The following is a 17449-nucleotide window of genomic DNA, read 5'->3' as shown; positions in this document are numbered from 1 at the left end:
TCTCTGTCTCTCTCTCTCTGTCTCTCTCCCTCTCCCTCTCCCTCTCCCTCTCCCTCTCCTTCTCCCTCTCTCTTTTTCTCTGTCCTTTTTCTTTTCTGTAGCCTACTTACTCTCTTAAGTAGCCTCTTTTTCCTGTCCTTGTGAGAGTTGGGCATATCGTATTCTGTCAAGTCTTTCTTTGCCACTCAATTAGACATCGCTTTCAAACTTGGGTGTTTCCTTCTGCAGACTGACTTTTCCCTTACTGTTTGGGATTAAAGGTGTGTGCTAGGGCTGGTGAGATGGCTCAGTGGGTAAGAGCACCCGACTGCTCTTCCGAAGGTCCAGAGTTCAAATCCCAGCAACCACATGGTGGCTCACAACCATCTGTAATGAGATCTGACTCCCTCTTCTGGTGCATCTGAAGACAGCTACAGTGTACTTAGATATAATAAATAAATAAATCTTTAAAAAAAAAGGTGTGTGCTAAAGGCTGAGCCACACCACAACTAGAACGGACTTTTTTTTTTTTTCCAGAAAATAACACAATCTCAGGGGTTCACAGGGTGATCAAATATCCTGCAACAAGTTTGGGAAACTGTAGACTTTATAAGGGCAGGAATGAGCACTGACCTGGTCACAGGGGTGTCACAATGCCTGCTACTTACAGTGTGTGTGGTATGCAGCAAACAGTGCCCAAATGCTTGTTAAATCAGAGAGGAAAGTGAATTGTGCTGCTGATCTTTACACAGAAGTCCAGTAAGATCTGCCAGTTCTCTTTAGGACGTATAGATTAGTTTAAGGAAGGAAGGAAGGAAGGAAGGAAGGAAGGAAGGAAGGAAGGAAGGAAGGAGAGAAAAAAGAGAAAAAAGACAGGAGACTCCTGCTTAATCCAGAATTTTCTCCCTGCTACCACAGTTATATTGACTTCAAGGAATGTAGCATCTCTAATACTTTAGAAATGGGAGGAGATGGGATGGTTTTCTCTTAGTTCTTCTAAGCAAAGGCAAATGTGTGGAACTAAAAACGAAAGAGGGCAGCAGAGAAGTGGACCCTGAGGATACAAGAAACGCAAAACTGTAGCCTGGCTTATAAAACACACAGTTCCTTTTAAATTACAGGCCTTAAAATTGATGGGTAAGTGGACAGCTTTGTAAAGTCCAGTGGGGATCTGTACGCAGGAGGGCTTTCGTTGGTTTTTACCTGCGTGTGGATCAACAGTTAGGCCAGCCATCACCTCAAACACTGACCATTCCCCTGTGACAAATACATTCAAAACTGTCTCTTCCAGTTTTCTCAAAGTCTATGTTAGCTCTGGTGGCCCTCTGTGTAATAGAACACCTGAACTCACCTTCCTGCCTGGCCCGGATTGTGCACCATTTTTTTTAATTGTGCACCCCCTTTATCTCTCCTCATCCCCCATCAATGCGTCTCCATCACCCCATGTTTTCCCAGCCTCTGGTAAACCATTCCGCTCTCATTTCAGATGCCACATGTGAGTGACATCATGTAGAATTCTGTCTGCACTGCAGCCCGCATGTGTAGACCACTCTTTGTTTATTCCAGGGAAGCACAGTTTTGGGACTTGGCTAGGCTCCCTGCTTCATAACTGCCGGCCTGTCACAGCCCACAGCCCAGAGAGACTGCCTCTAGGACACCTTAATACTTGTGTGGCCAAGACCCCAAGAGCTACCAGGATCTCTCTTTGTACAGTGATTCTTGGTCTTGATTGAGTACTGGAGTCACCCAGGGATCAAAAACAAGTTACAGATATCCACCCCTACCCCTAGAGACTTGGAATTCATTGTTTAAGAGGGTAACCTGGGTAGTGGGGTTTTTAAACCTTCCCAGGTAAGTCTAACATGCTGTGAAACTGAGAACAACTGCTTAAGATTCTGCGTTCTATCTGAGGAACTGATTTCTACCCCAGGTGACTGTCACCAAGAGCAAGCGTCCTCACACACAAGCTATGTATGTACTTATGCAGTGAGTCATGACCACTCCAGATACTGCTCTACTTAGCCAGGCTGGGAGACTCCTGTGTTAGCAGTGCCCTGGCTATTCTGTATTAATCTATTCCATGCCAGGGTCGGAGCCTTGGAGGGGTAGCTCCAGGCCTGTCACTGTAATCATGCCTGACTACGGTCTAATCTATGCTGTAGGGTCAAGAGAAAGGACTTGCATTCGAAATGTACAAAGAGCTCTAAAAACTCAACAGTAAGAAAGCCACCGACCCACTTATAAAAGAGCAGATGATCAGAACTGATACTTTACTAAAAAGATACCCAGATGAGGCCTGGAGAGATGGCCCAGAAGTTCTGAGTGTTTGCTGCTCTCAAAGAGGAACCATGATCTGTCCTTACAAACTTTACTCCATTACTCTGTCAGTGCTGGTCTAGTGGTCGTTCCCTAGCATTTAACACCTACCCCCCCCACCCCGTGAGTGTGTGTGTGTGTGTGTGTGTGTGTGTGTGTGAGTCTGTCTGTCTCTGTGTGTGTCTCCCTCCCTCCCTCCCTCCCTCCCTCCCTCTCTCCCTGTCCCAGCCTTTATGTATGTTGTTATTGTGTCTCTGCTGAGAGCGCCCTTCTGTTCCCCCCCACACACACCCCTAGGACAGTCTTCTCATCCCCACGCCCTGTGCGTGACTCTGCTTGTGCTAACCCTTGAAGGTTTTTGTTTTGTTTTTGTTTTTAATTTACCTCTTGCCTCTGGGTTGCAAGCTCCTTGAGAACAGGATCCAGCATGGAAGCATCAGCCTCTGGTATTGTACTTCTGAACCAGCCCCTGCAGAGCGCCATGGGTGTCGCAGGGATGAGCACCCCGCAGAGGGCCCCCTTCAAGCACAGTGGTCTTTAAGAGCCTGCATTTTTAAAGTTCTGTGTTCAATTCCATAATACATCTGTGTTGTTCTGATGTAATCTTCTTCGTAGAGTTTGTTTAAGTATGTGTTCTGCATGTGCATATGTGTACCATGTTCATACCTGGTGCCTGAAGAGGTCAGTGGAGAGTGTTAGCATTACAGATAGTTGTGAGCCTCCATGTAGATGCTAGGAATCAAACCTGAGTCCTCTGGATGAGCAGCTAGTGCTCCTAACTGTTGAGCCATCTCTCCAGCCCTCTCTAGTATATTTATTACCCCAATAAATTTGCCCACTTTGAGAAACCTAGACGTAGTGGATTTAGAGACAATGCTATCTGGAACTGATGATAAGAATTTACCTAATCCTGCACAGGAATATCAGACATGAATCTTTACCGTGACTTTCAGTAAAACTCTGTTGAGACTTGGCCCCTCTGTGGTGCTCACATAGAAGCCAGGCCCTCGCATGCGAATGTTGGCCTTGTTCCTGTCAAGCAGACGTTTGGAGTTGGCAAGCGGGTTAGAGAGAAAACTTTGGGTAACAAAGGTGGAAGGACTAGTTATTCTCCTCTAAACTGGTGTATCTCTGATCTTGCCAATGGAGCTAAGGATAGGGAATGCAGGTATTGACCGTTACTAGAACAGGAGTCATTACTGACAGGTGACGGCCCATCCACCCTCCTATGCTTACTTTAAGAACCACAGAAACCAGAGGAGACCCTGTTACTTGAAGTCTAGTCTTTCTTCCTTAAGATCCAGTGGTACCCAAGCTTTTCACATTGCAACAGACACTGCCATCTACAAATGTGCTGGGCAGCATTTATAGCTCGCCTGGGATGCACACAGCTTGGGGCCACCAGCTGGTCACACATGCTTAAGTCAATGTTCTTTCTACCAAAGAAACCGAGGGGTTTGATGAAATCAGGAGGCAGCTCAGGGGTTCTTGTAGAGAACTGAGGTTCAGTTCCCATTGCTACCTGGTAGCTCACAGCCATCAGAATGTAACTCCAGCACCCTCTGCTAACCTCTGTGGGGGTCAGACACACACACACACGCGCACAGACATGTACATAGGCAAAACACTCAGACACATAAAATCAATTTTATTATTATTATTTTTAATGAAAACATCAGGACTGTCGAGGTAGTTCGGCAGGTAAAGGCCCCATAACTAAGCCTCACGCCCTGAGTTCAATCCCTAGCACTGATGTGGTAGAAAAACCTGCAGGTTTTCCTCTGACCTCCATACACAAATTCCCTCCCCTCCTTTCCCCTCCTCCACACTTACCCTGAAGTCGGGCTGCTCTAGGTTCGTTCAAAACCCCAGCTGCTTGAGAAAGCAGTTGCTGGAGCTGTGTGAGATGTTTTTTTGGTTTTTGGTTTTTGCCAGGGTCTCTAGACGGTAGGTAGAAATGCTTAGTGTGTTTGTTTACTGTCTAGTCACCACGCAGATCCTTCTCTGCGTTCAGGTTCAGAAATTAGCCCTTCCTGGTCTTTGTTGCCCGGTACATCATTCATAAAAAAGTTACCTACCCTGTAGCAGGAAACAGTTGGCCGTGCGGTGAGTCTTTTCTGAGCCTCTTTCCCAGACTCAGTCCAGGACCATTCGCTTCAGCGGGTGACGTCACTGCTCAGTGTTATCCTTCCTGCGGTGACTCTCAGGTGTGACTGCTTTCCTAATGATGACCACAAATGCCACTGTCACCCAGAGCACACAGGGAAGGTATGAGTAGAAATGGACTTTTTAGTTGTGCTAAGTTCATCATTTGAAATTTTGAGCGTAAACAGAGCTGCACATCTCCCAACCGCGTCTCCTCCGAACTCCTGCAGCCCTGCCCTCCCGGGCAGAAGGCAGCGCTGCCTTAGTGGCTTACACAAAGCTATTAGATCATAGATCTGCTGGGTGCTTGGCTCACGCTCAGTGCGTTAATTCCCTTGCTCTTTTCATTACCACCCAGAAAGAGGGTGTGTTGATATTTTTAAAGAATTGGAGTGTGGAGACAAGGCTGGAGCCGTCACAGCAGGCCCCTAGTGGGACTTCTGTGAGGACTGTTGTGTAGCACAGGCCAACACACAGAGAAGGCTACTGAACATCCTCCCAGCCCAGATGGAGACAATAGCCAAGCCCCCAGATGAACTACGGTAATGTCGGCCTTAGAGCCCCAATTAAACAGGATCACCCACAAAAGCTATAGAAAACCAAGAGCTACAGCCAGTGTGGAGGGGGTTGACACCACCACCTGTTGCTACAGGAAGAAACTGAGGACAACCCAAGGACAGCCAGCCCAGGCACTCCCTTACTCCCTGCAGAGGCCCTTGTTACTATAGTAACAAGGTTAGCCAAACAAGAGTCAGAAGGGACAGTGACTGTGCTATAGCTCTGCAGTAGACCTACAGAGTCAGTGCTCACCAAGTACACTGGAGGCTGCTGGCTGGATCCCTGGTACCAGAGAGAGCACACGAGAGGGGAGGGAGGGACGGAGGGAGGGAGAGAGAGAGAGAGAGAGACAGACAGACAGACAGACATGCACACAGACACAGAGCAAAGGTTGGCCTTGGTGCCTAAGTGGAGCTGTCGTGGGATTAAGTTATTTTCTTACATGAAATCTGTTTTAGGGGAGCAATTCAAATGGCAATGTTTAATAATCAAATGAGGTGACAAAAGCTAAACAAAGCTACTTCTCCCATTTCCTGATTGGTCGCATGGTTGTCCCAGAAACAGCTCTAGTAACTGGAGAAGTGGATCTCTGGGAAGCAAAGAGGACAGGATGGAGGCAGCAGTGGTGGAGCCTGCTGAGGGCCTCTGTGGTCCCCACTGTGTGGTTGGCTCTGACTGAGTGGTCAGGCGGTGGGTTAGAGAAGGCAAGCCTTCTCTCATACCCAGGCTTCTCTCATATCTAGTGCCTTGTCCTACGTGAGATGGTTCTAGAACTCGGTCTGTTGATTACAGAATGTCCATCACTGGTCTGTAGAGTCCTTGAGATTAACCCTCAAGCTTTTTGCCCGGGCCTCCACCCCTTCCCTCACATTTGCACTGATTAGCATTGCAAGTCAAACTGACTGATTGAGCCTTCTCAACAATCTTGGTACTTAAGCACTCTGTGCCATATGTTCTGTGTTAAATGACAGGACATTTCTCTTATTTTCTATGAACAAGTGTTGATTGTACAAAATAATGTGTTCCATTGTGGTGTTTTCCTACATGCATATAATTTTATTTCATTATTTTAGCTCCTACTCACCTCTACTGTCCCCATTCCCACAACCTCACCCCCACCACACTCCCACTCCTCTCCACACACACACACACACACACCCTCACACCCACCACACACCCACCTCCTCCATACCCCCACCCCCTCCACACACCCACCCCCTCCACACACCCACCCCCTCCACAACCCACCCTACCACACACCCACATTGCCCCCCATATTCTCACCCACACCCACTAGTGAAGCCATTCCCAGGAACCTCAGTAGTAGCCTGCATATGGCCAGGTTCAGTTCTCCAGCCCAGGTGTCACCAGGTCAGCCCCCTCTGTGTTTGACACCGCTGGCCCCTGGGGTGAAATACTCTCTCTCCTTCATGTTTTTGATTTGTCGTTGTTGTTTTTTTGAGACAGGGCCTCACTCTGTTACTCAAGTGTCCAGCCTGCCTCTGCCCCCTTCTTTTTCATTCCGCGCTTGTCTGTTGCTTGAGAAGACGTCACATGTTGGCTTTTGCAATGCACACCTCAGTCCACACAGCAACCCATGGGATTGAATCCAGACATGGCCAGGTGCTCAGCCTGCCTCTGCCCCCTTCTTCTCCTTACAGCACTTGTACATTGCTTGAGAAGATGGTCAGCCCTCCGTCCCACACGTGTCTCACCCCATCCTCACCAGATCCCAGGGATCTGAGTTCCCACCGCACAGGAGGCTAAGGCTACGTGGGCTAAGGGATTCTTCGTTTCTACTCCCTTGTCAGTGTTCTCAGGAAGCCTGAGTCCAGATGTGGCCCTTGTTCCATTCACTACCAGGACTTGGCCTGCTTCCCTAAACTTGGCCCTTCTGAGCAGAGTGGGGGAATGGGTTTTCTTTTGGGTTCCAGTCTGGTCATCTGGGCTTCCTCTGAAGAGTGGTGGTTTACACTCTTCACCCCAGGGGCTTCTTAGTCATGTTCACCGCACAATGGGTGCTCTTAGTGGATGCGGCGCTCCATCTTCCACAGTGAAAGGCCAGCTGCAGAGTACGGGGAGAACAAGGGTGGAATGATTTGATCAGACATCTGGGGGCCTCCTGGCATTTGGAGTGAGTGCCTAGAGAAACTAACTATTCTGCCTGAGGGAGCTGGCAGCCATTAATCTTAGTGGGTTTGACCGCTGTCTGCCCCAGAGGTCCCAGCATTCTGTATGACTCAGAATCCTCAACACTCCCCCTATTCTTCTCTCACTGGGACTTTCAGGAGGCCGTTTCTAAGGCATTTTAATTTGGTGATGATTGGCATGTGTTACTATACCCAGGCTTGCTTTTCTAAATGAATTGGTTAGCATTCATCATTCCTGACTGGTCACCTTGCACACCTAGGAAGAACAGACTTCTGCCTGCTCTGCCATCTCCCACTTTTCTGCACCCCATCTGGCATGCTGGCCCTCCTCTCCAGCATGGATCACCCCAGCCCAGGAGCCTTGGGCTGTCCAATAGCCATTCTTCAGGTGCCTTACAAGAGCTGAGATTATGCAGCAGGAGAGGAAAGATATGGTCAGAGGTTTGTCTCTTGAGCATTGCATTCTTCAATGCCCCGTGTTGTGGATGGCAGCTGCCATCTGTCTTCCAGCTTCTTTGTAAACTTTCTGGAATTCAGAAAGACCACAGACACTCGGTACAAGTTGGACAGCCCTGAGGGTGAGGGTTCTGGAGACATGGCACAAAGGCACTCAAAATACCACAGCACTGTGTACATGCTTTGAAAGAGTGGGGCAAGGCCTTCTTAACCCTCATTTCTACCCATATCCGGCCATGTCAACTGCTCCTACTGGCGCTGGGCTCCAGGCCAGCCTCTGTGATCGTGTCACTGGTGGTGTCACGACAGCATCCCCACCGAGAGCAGAGGCAGCTGCATGGTCTTGGGTCTGGCTCTTCATCTTTCTAAGCCTCAAGCATCTATCTGTGATGCAGGGCACCCACTCCCAGGGCTATTGAGAGGAAAGGCTGTTAGTCACCGTCCTTCTCCTTCGTCCAGGAGCTTCCAGTAAGCTCCAGAATTGCAGTGACATCCATATTTCATTTCCAAAATAGAGTTGTTTACAGCTTTCTTTCTCCTGTTAGAACCTTTGACTTTGTTTTGTTTATCAAATAAAGTTGCAGGCCCCCCTTCACATTTGCATCTCATTAGCATCTCATTGGTAGGGAAGGCTTGAAAATGTAGATTTCTAAAATTCTGTGTATACTTAATGAGCAATCCCTTGCATAAGGCCCTGGACGACACCTCAGGGGTGAATTGGTCTTGATGCCCCGCTGATGACATATGGTAATTCCTGGCTGTCCAGCACAGATACACTCCCACACTGCAGGGGTCATGCTGAAGGCCAGCTTGCTATTGAGCCACACCCATCAAGGCAGCCTGGCCCTGGTGTGGATTGAGCAAGGGGCGGGGGTGGGGTAGGGGAGCAGCTCAGAGGCTGGGAATCTAAGTCAGCAGGTGACACCACCGGCAAGGCCTTCAGTCCTGGTGTTCATGGGGTCATTTACTAAAGATGTCCTGATGTTTTCCAGACTGCACAGGGCAGAGCTGTTGTGGAGGGTGGTGACTCCAGAACCACACTGAACATGTCAGGGTTTGGAAACCTGATGCCTAGAGATGATCCAGTTATAGTCAGTCACTCTGCCAAGACAAGGCCAGGACATGGCCCTCAGATCAAGCTCACTCGCAGTCTCCACCCTGAAGCTTCCCGGGGTTTCCTCGTCTTCAGATCACAGTGCAGGGAGGCTGCCGGCATCGGTTTGGTTTTCCAAAAAATAAAAAATTAAAAAATAATAATAATTGATATATATATATTATATATATATATATATATATATAGAGAGAGAGAGAGAGAGAGAGAGAGAAGCCTTCGTGTACCCATCTCTGCGAAGTGCAGGCAGAGGTCTGATCCCAAGAATTTACGCTGGAGTGAGAGACAGTTCTGTGGAGGATCAGCGCAGCCCGGGGGTGGGCATAGGATAAGGATGCCAGGTCAGGAGACTGCCAGAGCAGAGAGGCAGACAACCCAGTCAGTGGGTCAGGGGATCGCTCCTGTGAAGCCCACCTCCGAATTTAGTTTTGAAGGTGTGGCATTCGCCAGGGGGACAACCCCCGGGTAGAGCACATTCAACTGAAGGTCAAACTGATCCATCAAACTGATCCATCAAACTGATCCATCAGTAGCTCCGTAACACACATGCATGCGCCATGAATGTTCCCACTGGGTGGATCATAGAGGGGGTGGAGGGGATAAAAGCAGGAGACTGGGCAGGTAGGGTCGTGCCTGGAAACTACAAAGGCCTGTGCCTCTGCATGTGTCAAGGCCTTACAAGCTATGTCCAGCAGTGCTCCCCGGGGAGCACTGCCTGCCCAGCCGTAGAACCTTTGTGGTGGTCAGTCTTACTACAAAGAATCTGTAAAAGGAAACGGAGGGTGCCCCTTTTGTGGAGGCCACCGAGGGACCATTTTTCTAGGGCTAATTCTCTTAGGAACTTGATGTAGAAAGGCTCTACTCCATTTCAGTCTCCACAGCTCCTGGTGGACTGATGATCTACCTGCTGCTCTGGTGCCCAGCTCTGACCTTCTCTCTCTCCCGCAGGCCTGCCGAGCTAGCCACCAAGTACGCAAACTTTTCCGAGGGAACTTGCAAACCCGGCTACGCTTCAGCCATGATGACTGCCATCTTCCCCAGGTATGTGGGTAGTCCTTGCCCTCGATGCTGGGACAGTGTGGGCTGTGGCTCAACCATGTGGAATGCCGGTGAGAATGTGGCCTTCTCATGAGCCGGTCACCTAGGTCCCCTTCTCTGTCTAGTTCATTGGTGCCCAGGGAAGGACTTTGCTTTTGTGGGGTCCACACCGCCCACACTGCTCTTGTCACACTCTGTGTTGTATCCAGCCTCTACGTGCTGGGCCTGGCCTTGCAGGGTATTTAGAGGGGGCAGGGGGTAGAATGTGCTTGACTGGCCTCTGGAAGTCAGGTGTCCAGAGCCACCAGGCAAAGCATGGACACTTCTGGTCCTTGGAATCATTGGTTAATCCAAGCTCGGTCCTCTTGGCTGGCCTCAGAGAGACATAGCCAAATAAAGCAAGAATGAAGTACCTTCCCTGGCTGTCCGTTTTGCATTCTGGGGTGTCTGATCTCCCTTATTTCAAGCTTGCCAAGAAAGTCTGTGTCTGGTGTGGGAAATTCTGTTTATCAAATGCTTCTATCAAGTGTAGATGTCACCTTTACTACAAATGTATTTAGTAAGTTAATACGATTGGCTGCATTTCTTTATCCTAGCTAGTTCCCAACAATGACCCAGAGAGGCCCAGATTTATTTCCAAGCTTCACCTCAGTATCTACGCAGTCAGATAATCTATCTTAGCTCCTAAGATAATCTGGCTATCTCCCAGCTAGTATCCCAGTGATAACTTGCAATTAAGTCTTCCATGTTTTGGCTGAACTCTCAAGAATTCTTTCCTCCTTCCTCCTCATGATAGGTCTGCCTCTCCCTTCCTCTCTCTCTTCTTCCACTAGCTGATGGAACTAGTCTCTCTTCTGCTCAGCCATTGAGTTCTCAGCTTTTATTGACAAGGCAGAGAATAAATAAATGGTAAGAGTTGTTTATACAAACTTGAGACAGGAGATTCCTGACAGAAGCGTTACAGTGCCATGCCTGGATTGAAACAAGGTGTGAGGGCCGAGAAATCAGCATTTCAATAACACACGGATAACCTTTACACAGAGCACAGAACATTATGTGTACAATCAGGACTTGATGAGAAACGGGACACAGGCGCGCGCGCGCGCGCGCACACACACACACACAAGCTGTGTTGTGTCGATTCTGGGCATCAAGATGTAGCATTCAGCTCACTGCAGAGTGCTGTGGGGGACAGCTCTGCTCTCTGAAGGAAGGATTTGCCTCCTATCTTTACAAGCCCAGGCTCAAGACATGCAATATGTTTGCAAGAGGGATGTTAGGAAACAGCTGGTACCAAAGCAGATCCAGGGTCTTGAGTGGGATGCTCCCTCTCTGATCCATCCTGAGCAGTCCCACCTAGCTCCATGTGAAAAGTAGGGGCTGCGCAGACAGGTTCTCTCAGTCTGAGCTCTGCCTTCTGAACCAACTCCCACTGCTTGCCTCTTCTAGCTGTTACTAAATCCCTGAAAAGTGTGAGGCACAGTATTCTGTGCTCTTACACCAGCTACACTGCCCTTCCCAACCTCAGATGCTTGTAAGTGTTCCTTGTCCAGGACATAGGTTTCTTTTGTAACTGAAAGTAATACAAGCTTGGGAGTGGGTGGGTAGGGAATGTGGCTCTTGACCACTTCCCCAGAGACAGCCTCTATCATCACACATTGAAATGTGTTCTATTGCTCTATAGTTCATTCTTTATTCCTAAAAGTTATGTTGGAGATTATCATATTACTGCGATACATGGCTCCATCTTCTTTTAGATATTTTCATTTTTCTGGGGAATGCTAAGAGCCAAGCCCAAGTTCTGTCCCCAAACTGTCTATCCATCCAGCATCCCCTAAGCTGTCCATCCATCCAGCCTCCCCTAAACTGTCCACCCATCCAGCATCCCCTAAGCTGTCCTTTCAGCTTCCCTATAGCTTTTTTCTTTTTCTTTTTCTTTTCTTTCTTTCTTTTTTTTTTTTTTTTTTTTTGAGACCAGGTCTTACTATATAGCTGCACAGACCAGACTAGCCTCAAACTCCCAGAGGTCATCCTGCCTCTGCCTCCCAAGTAGTAAAACCTATATCATGTTAAAAATGATTACATAACATGTATTGTATGGGTATATTGTAATTTTATCAAAAACAAGATTTGTTGAAGTTTAATTTACGAACACTAAAGTTTGCCTTTTGGTGTCGTTTGGGACTTTGTGTGAGCAGCAGTGCATCCTCGTCTCCCCCAGATTCCCTGGGTCACTTTTTGGTGAGCCCCTCTCTCACCCTCAGCACCTGGCAACTGCTGACCTACTTTCTAACCCTGCAGTGTTCCTGGAATGTCTTATGGACAGCATCATACAGCTTTTACAGGCCGCCTCTCACACTTGGTGTGATGTATTCACAGTCCATGCAGCCGTCGTATATCCTAGCTGTTGGCTCCCTTTGGTTACTGAGAAATGCTCCATTATAGAGACGTAATGCTGCTGTTCAAAGACATGGGAGGCAATTCCAATTGGAAGCCATTATAAAGAAAGCCACCAGAGCACAGGTGTGGCTTTAAGGGAAAGAGAAAAAGGGAAGAGAAAAAGCCATCGAAACACAGAGTGTTGGGTTTCGAATAAATACTTATGTTCACCTTTTGTTAGCGAATCCCTAGAAGTGCAATGACTGACTGGGTCCAACCTCTTATGTGTGGCTCACTTGTAAGAAACTGCCAAGCTGTCTTTCAGTGTGGGTACCAGTTTTCTTTCTTTTTAAGCTGTCCATCCATCCAGCATCCCCTAAACTGTCCATTCAGCTTCCCTATAGCTTTTTTCTTTTTCTTTTCTTTCTTTCTTTCTTTTTTTTTTTTTTTTTTTGAGACCAGGTCTTACTATATAGCTGCACAGACCAGACTGGCCTCAAACTCCCAGAGGTCATCCTGCCTCTGCCTCCCACAGTTGGACAATCATGGCTTCTGTTACTGCAGACAGTTTCATTTCATCCTTTCCAGTATAGTAGCTTATATATTTTTTATTTTATCTTACTTATCATCATGTGTATAATGGGGTGGGGCATGCCACAACACACATGTGGAGGTCAGAGGACAACTTTGGAGTGGGTTCTGTCCTTCCCCCATCATGTGGGTTCTGGGTTTAAATCCACGTACTCACACTTACACCCTCTAAGCCATCTCACTGGCCACCGGTGCCTCTTACTCTTTTTTTCTGGTCTTGCTGTATTCAGTGGATTCCTGAGTGTGATGATAGTGTGAGCGTGACACTGTTAGCAGTGGTCATCTGCTCTCCCTTTAGCCCTCCTCATGTGCCTGGAGGACACAGGCCGATGGGGCTGAAACTGGCAGTCCTCTGATCACGTGACTGGTCCACCTGAAGTCAGCCCCTCCCCTGAGGCTCCCTGGGTGTCCATTGACAGTCTCTTCATTTGTATTGATATGTTCCTGCCACCCCATGATTCCAAGGAGGGTGGAGTTCTCTGTCAGAAGCTCCTGTCACTGTGAAAATTACGAGTCTTACACGCTCTGGGCAAGCAGTGAGCACCAGAGACTAAACGTTAGAGCAGAGCACCCCACCATCAGATCAGAAGGCCCCAATATTATAGCACAAGACCCCTCAAAGGTATGAAAGGAGGAGAGCTTTCAGGGAAGAGGCGGTTCCTCAGGAATGGGAGGGGATGCGAGAGAGTCACCTCGGGATGAAGTGACCAAAATACATTACACGTGCACATGTGAAATGTCAAAGAATTGGAAACAAATTATCTTGAAGTTCTTAGAAGCCAGGGCAAATACCTAAAAGCTATAATAAAGCTACAGATAATATTTTTCCTAATGTCCTTTAATGCTGTCCTTTGACTCCTGAGCTCTTTGAAAGCGTTTTGGTTCAATCCCTAGTTGTTTGGGGTTGTGTGTGTGATCACGGTGTGCTTTCCATGGTTTTTACTTTTAAATGACTGAGATCTGAGTTACGGGGCAGAATCTGGTTGATCTTAGTGAGTGTTCTTGGGAAGAGACGATTTGCTGTTACCGGGTACTCCACACGCGATGGTCAGATAAGGCCGCTTGATGATGTTTGTCAACCTGCCTTGTCTCTCCTGGTTCTCTCGCCACTTACTTAACTCTGACAGGAGTGCTGAAATCTTCATTCATCAGGTTTGCTCCGTTCAGTTGGAAGCTCTGTTATTTGGTTCTTTTTTTTTTTTTTGATTTTTAATATTTTTATTACATATTTTCCTCAATTACATTTCCAATGCTATCCCAAAAGTCCCCCATAGCGCCCCCCACTTCCCTACCCACCCATTCCCATTCTTTTGGCCCTGGCATTCCCCTATATTGGGGCATATAAAGTTTGCAAGTCCAATGGGCCTCTCTTTCCATTGATGGCCGACTAGGCCATCTTTCGATACATATGCAGCTAGAGACAAGAGCTCCGGGGTTCTGGTTAGTACATCATGTTGTTCCAACAATAGGGTTGCAGATCCCTTTAGCTCCTTGGGTACTTTCTCTAGCTTCTCCATTGGGAGCCCTGTGATACATCCAATAGCTGACTGTGAACATCCACTCCTGTGTTTGCTAGGCCCCGGCATCGTCTCACAAGAGACAGCTATATTTGGGTCCTTTCAGCAAAATCTTGCTAGTGTATGCAATGGTGTCAGCGTTTAGAAGCTGATTATGGGACGGATCCCTGGATACAGCAGTCTCTAAATGGTCCATCCTTTCATCACAGCTACGAACTTTGTCTCTGTAACTCCTTCCCTGGGTGTTTTGTTCCCAATTCTAAGAAGGTGCACAGTGTCCACACTTTGGTCTTCATTCTTCTTGAGTTTCATGCGTTTATCAAATTGTATCTTATATCTTGGGTATCCTAAGTTTTGGGCTAATATCCACTTATCAATGAATACATATTGTGTGAGTTCTTTTGTGATTGTGTTACTTCACTCAAGATGATGCCCTCCAGGTCCATCCATTTGGCTAGGAATTTCATAAATTCATTCTTTTTAATAGCTGAGTAGTACTCCATTGTGTAAATGTACCATAATTTCTGTATCCATTCCTCTGTTGAGGGACATCTGGGTTCTTTCCAGCTTCTGGCTATTATAAATAGGGCTGCTATGAACATAGTGGAGCATGTGTCCTTTTTACCAGTTGGGACATCTTCTGGATATATGCCCAGGAGAGGTATTGCTGGATCCTCCGGTAGTACTATGTCCAATTTTCTGAGGAACCGCCAGACTGATTTCCAGAGTGGTTGTACCAGCTTGCAATCCCACCAACAATGGAGGAGTGTTCCTCTTTCTCCACATCCTCGCCAGCATCTGCTGTCACCTGAATTTTTGATCTTAGCCATTCTGACTGGTGTGAGATGGAATCTCAGGGTTGTTTTGATTTGCATTTCCCTGATGCTTAAGGATGTTGAACATTTTTTCAGGTGTTTCTCTGCCATTCGGTATTCCTCAGGTGAGAATTCTTTGTTCAGTTCTGAGCCCCATTTTTTAATGGGGTTATTTGACTTTCTGGAGTCCTGTTATTTGGTTCTTATACACTTATTGTTATCACGCGTCTAGATCTTGTGGTTATTTTGAATTTTTTTTTCACTAGTGGTAATTCTTGTGAAGTTTTCCTATGGTGTCAATCATTCTAACTGCTCTACTTGATTAAAATTGGCTTTATCGACTCATTTGCCATATATATATATATATATATATATATATATATATATATATCAAAGAGCATATATATATAAGCTCCTTGTTTGCTCTTGAGCGATTGTGTGTATGGTGGGACAACAGTCCATCCTTGCTTTTAATCTGCTGATGTCTTTGTGTTTTCATATTTAGGATGGGTTTCTTATAGACAGCCTATAGTTGAGCCTTGCATTTTAATACAATATGATGATGTCTGACTTTTACTGGAATGATTCTAAGGTTATATGCGATTTATCTGTGTCATCGATATGGTTGTGTCTGAGTCTACTGTATTATGGTTTGTATTATATTATGGTTTATATTAATACATTGTTGTGTCTGAGTCTACTACATAACCATTAGTTTCCTGTTTGTTTCCTTCTTTTTGTGCCTCCTTTTGGATTGATTACATACCATGATTTCATTTTACCCTCACTATTGGATTAATAGCTGTATTTCTTTGTTTTGTAGTAGATATTTTGCATTTTATAAGGTGGGTATTTAATTTATAGTTATTTTCTAATATTCATATGGAGAGTAACAGCCATATGCATTCTTTGTGCCGTTTTCTCACTCACTTCACATCTACATATTTACCTATCATAAACCTGCAGCATCATTTCACTTTTTTCTCCTTTACACACACATGTACACATTTAAAAATAAGGTATTTTAAATATAAAAAGAACTCTTAAAACTCATCAATGAAAACGAGCTACTTGGTTTTAGACAAGACAAGAGCTTATATAGATGCCTCTCAAAGGAAGATGCGCGAATGGCCAAGGAGCGTATAAAAAGATGCTCGATGGCACTGATTAAAGAAGCGCAAAGTGGAAGCACATCAAGGAACCACCTGATACTCACAGCTGCTGTCGGTGAAACAGCCGCTAGCAAGAGCTAGTAAGGTGCAGAGAAGTTAGAACAGTACAGCTGCTATGGGAAACAGTGTGGCCATTCCTAAAACCATTAGAGTGGGGTTAGCTTGTGAGCCAGCAATTCATCCGTGTATATAGCCAGAGTAGCTGAAGTCAGGGACTCAGGTATCTGTACACCCAAGGTTATGGAGTCATTGTTCATAACTGCCTAAAGCTAGAAGCAACCCAAGTGCCTATCAGTAGATGAAGGGAAAACAAAGCAAGTTCAGGCAGAGAAGTATTTTTTTCTGCAGAAAAAAAGAAGACAACTCTGACTCATTGCAGGGTGAACCCCTGAAAAGCGTTACACCCAGTGCAATAAGCCAGTTACAGAAGGGGCAGATGATGGCAATTCCAGCAACATTCAACAAATACATAGTTCCATCTTCCGGCTGCGGAACCGCTTTTAACTTTGTGCATGTGTGAGTGCAGGTACATGTGTGCATATGTGCGTATGCTTGTGTGCACACGCATGTCATGTGAAGTCCTTCAGTTTGCCTGAGACAAAGCTTTGTTATGCTTTTGGCTTGGGGGGTTTTCCTGGCTGGGTAACAGCTCTTCTCTCAGCCACACCTCCTTGTAGAGTTTTAAAGCGGTGTCATTTCTTTTGTCACTACTACTCGTGACTTTATTGAATGACTTAACAAGCACTTGCTTGGGGCTTGCTCTTCTCCTTATCTAACGCTTGTGTAGTTAATCCCAGCCAGAAAGTTTCCTCCTCTTCTGAGAAGCCTTTGCTTCTGCCTTTTGAGGCTTCTCTCTGTATCCATGGCGTCTGATAGGATGCTTATTTTGCTTGCTGGTCTATGGATGCATAGTTTTGTTTGTTTCGTCTGATATTTTTCTTTTGTAACATCTAAAACTATATTTAAGCCACAGTATCTATAACTGTTATAAGGTGTAAATAATCCAAGCACACATTTTGTATATTTTTTAGATTTCATTTTTTTTTGTTTTTGTTTTTTGTAACCTCTTTTAGGTCTTTATATATCTTCTGTCTGGCTCTTTTTTTTATTTCTGTGGGTTGTTTTGGGGGTCTTTCCTTTCCTCCCCTTTCCCTTCCTCTTTCCCTCCCTCCCTCCCTCTCCCTCTCCTCCCTCTCCCTCTCCCTCTCCCTCTCCTCCCTCT

The 17449-nt window shown here is 46.4% G+C and overlaps 1 protein-coding gene across 4 annotated transcripts in view; it reads left to right on the top strand.

The window, feature by feature from the left end:
- St3gal3 (ST3 beta-galactoside alpha-2,3-sialyltransferase 3) overlaps positions 1 to 17449 on the top strand; it is a 204733-nt gene that overhangs the window by 112793 nt on the left and 74491 nt on the right. For all 4 annotated transcript variants that reach the window (XM_021161386.1, XM_021161383.1, XM_021161382.1 and 1 more), the window contains one exon: positions 9664 to 9756. In XM_021161386.1, the coding sequence (XP_021017045.1) occupies positions 9664 to 9756 (93 nt within the window). The remainder of the gene's footprint in view (positions 1 to 9663; positions 9757 to 17449) is intronic.

The sequence above is a fragment of the Mus caroli genome, chromosome 4 (genome assembly GCF_900094665.2).
Source record: "Mus caroli chromosome 4, CAROLI_EIJ_v1.1, whole genome shotgun sequence".
Lineage (NCBI taxonomy): Eukaryota > Metazoa > Chordata > Mammalia > Rodentia > Muridae > Mus > Mus caroli.
The sequence above is the reverse complement of the archived record's forward strand: the minus strand, read 5'-3'. Positions and strand labels throughout refer to the sequence as shown.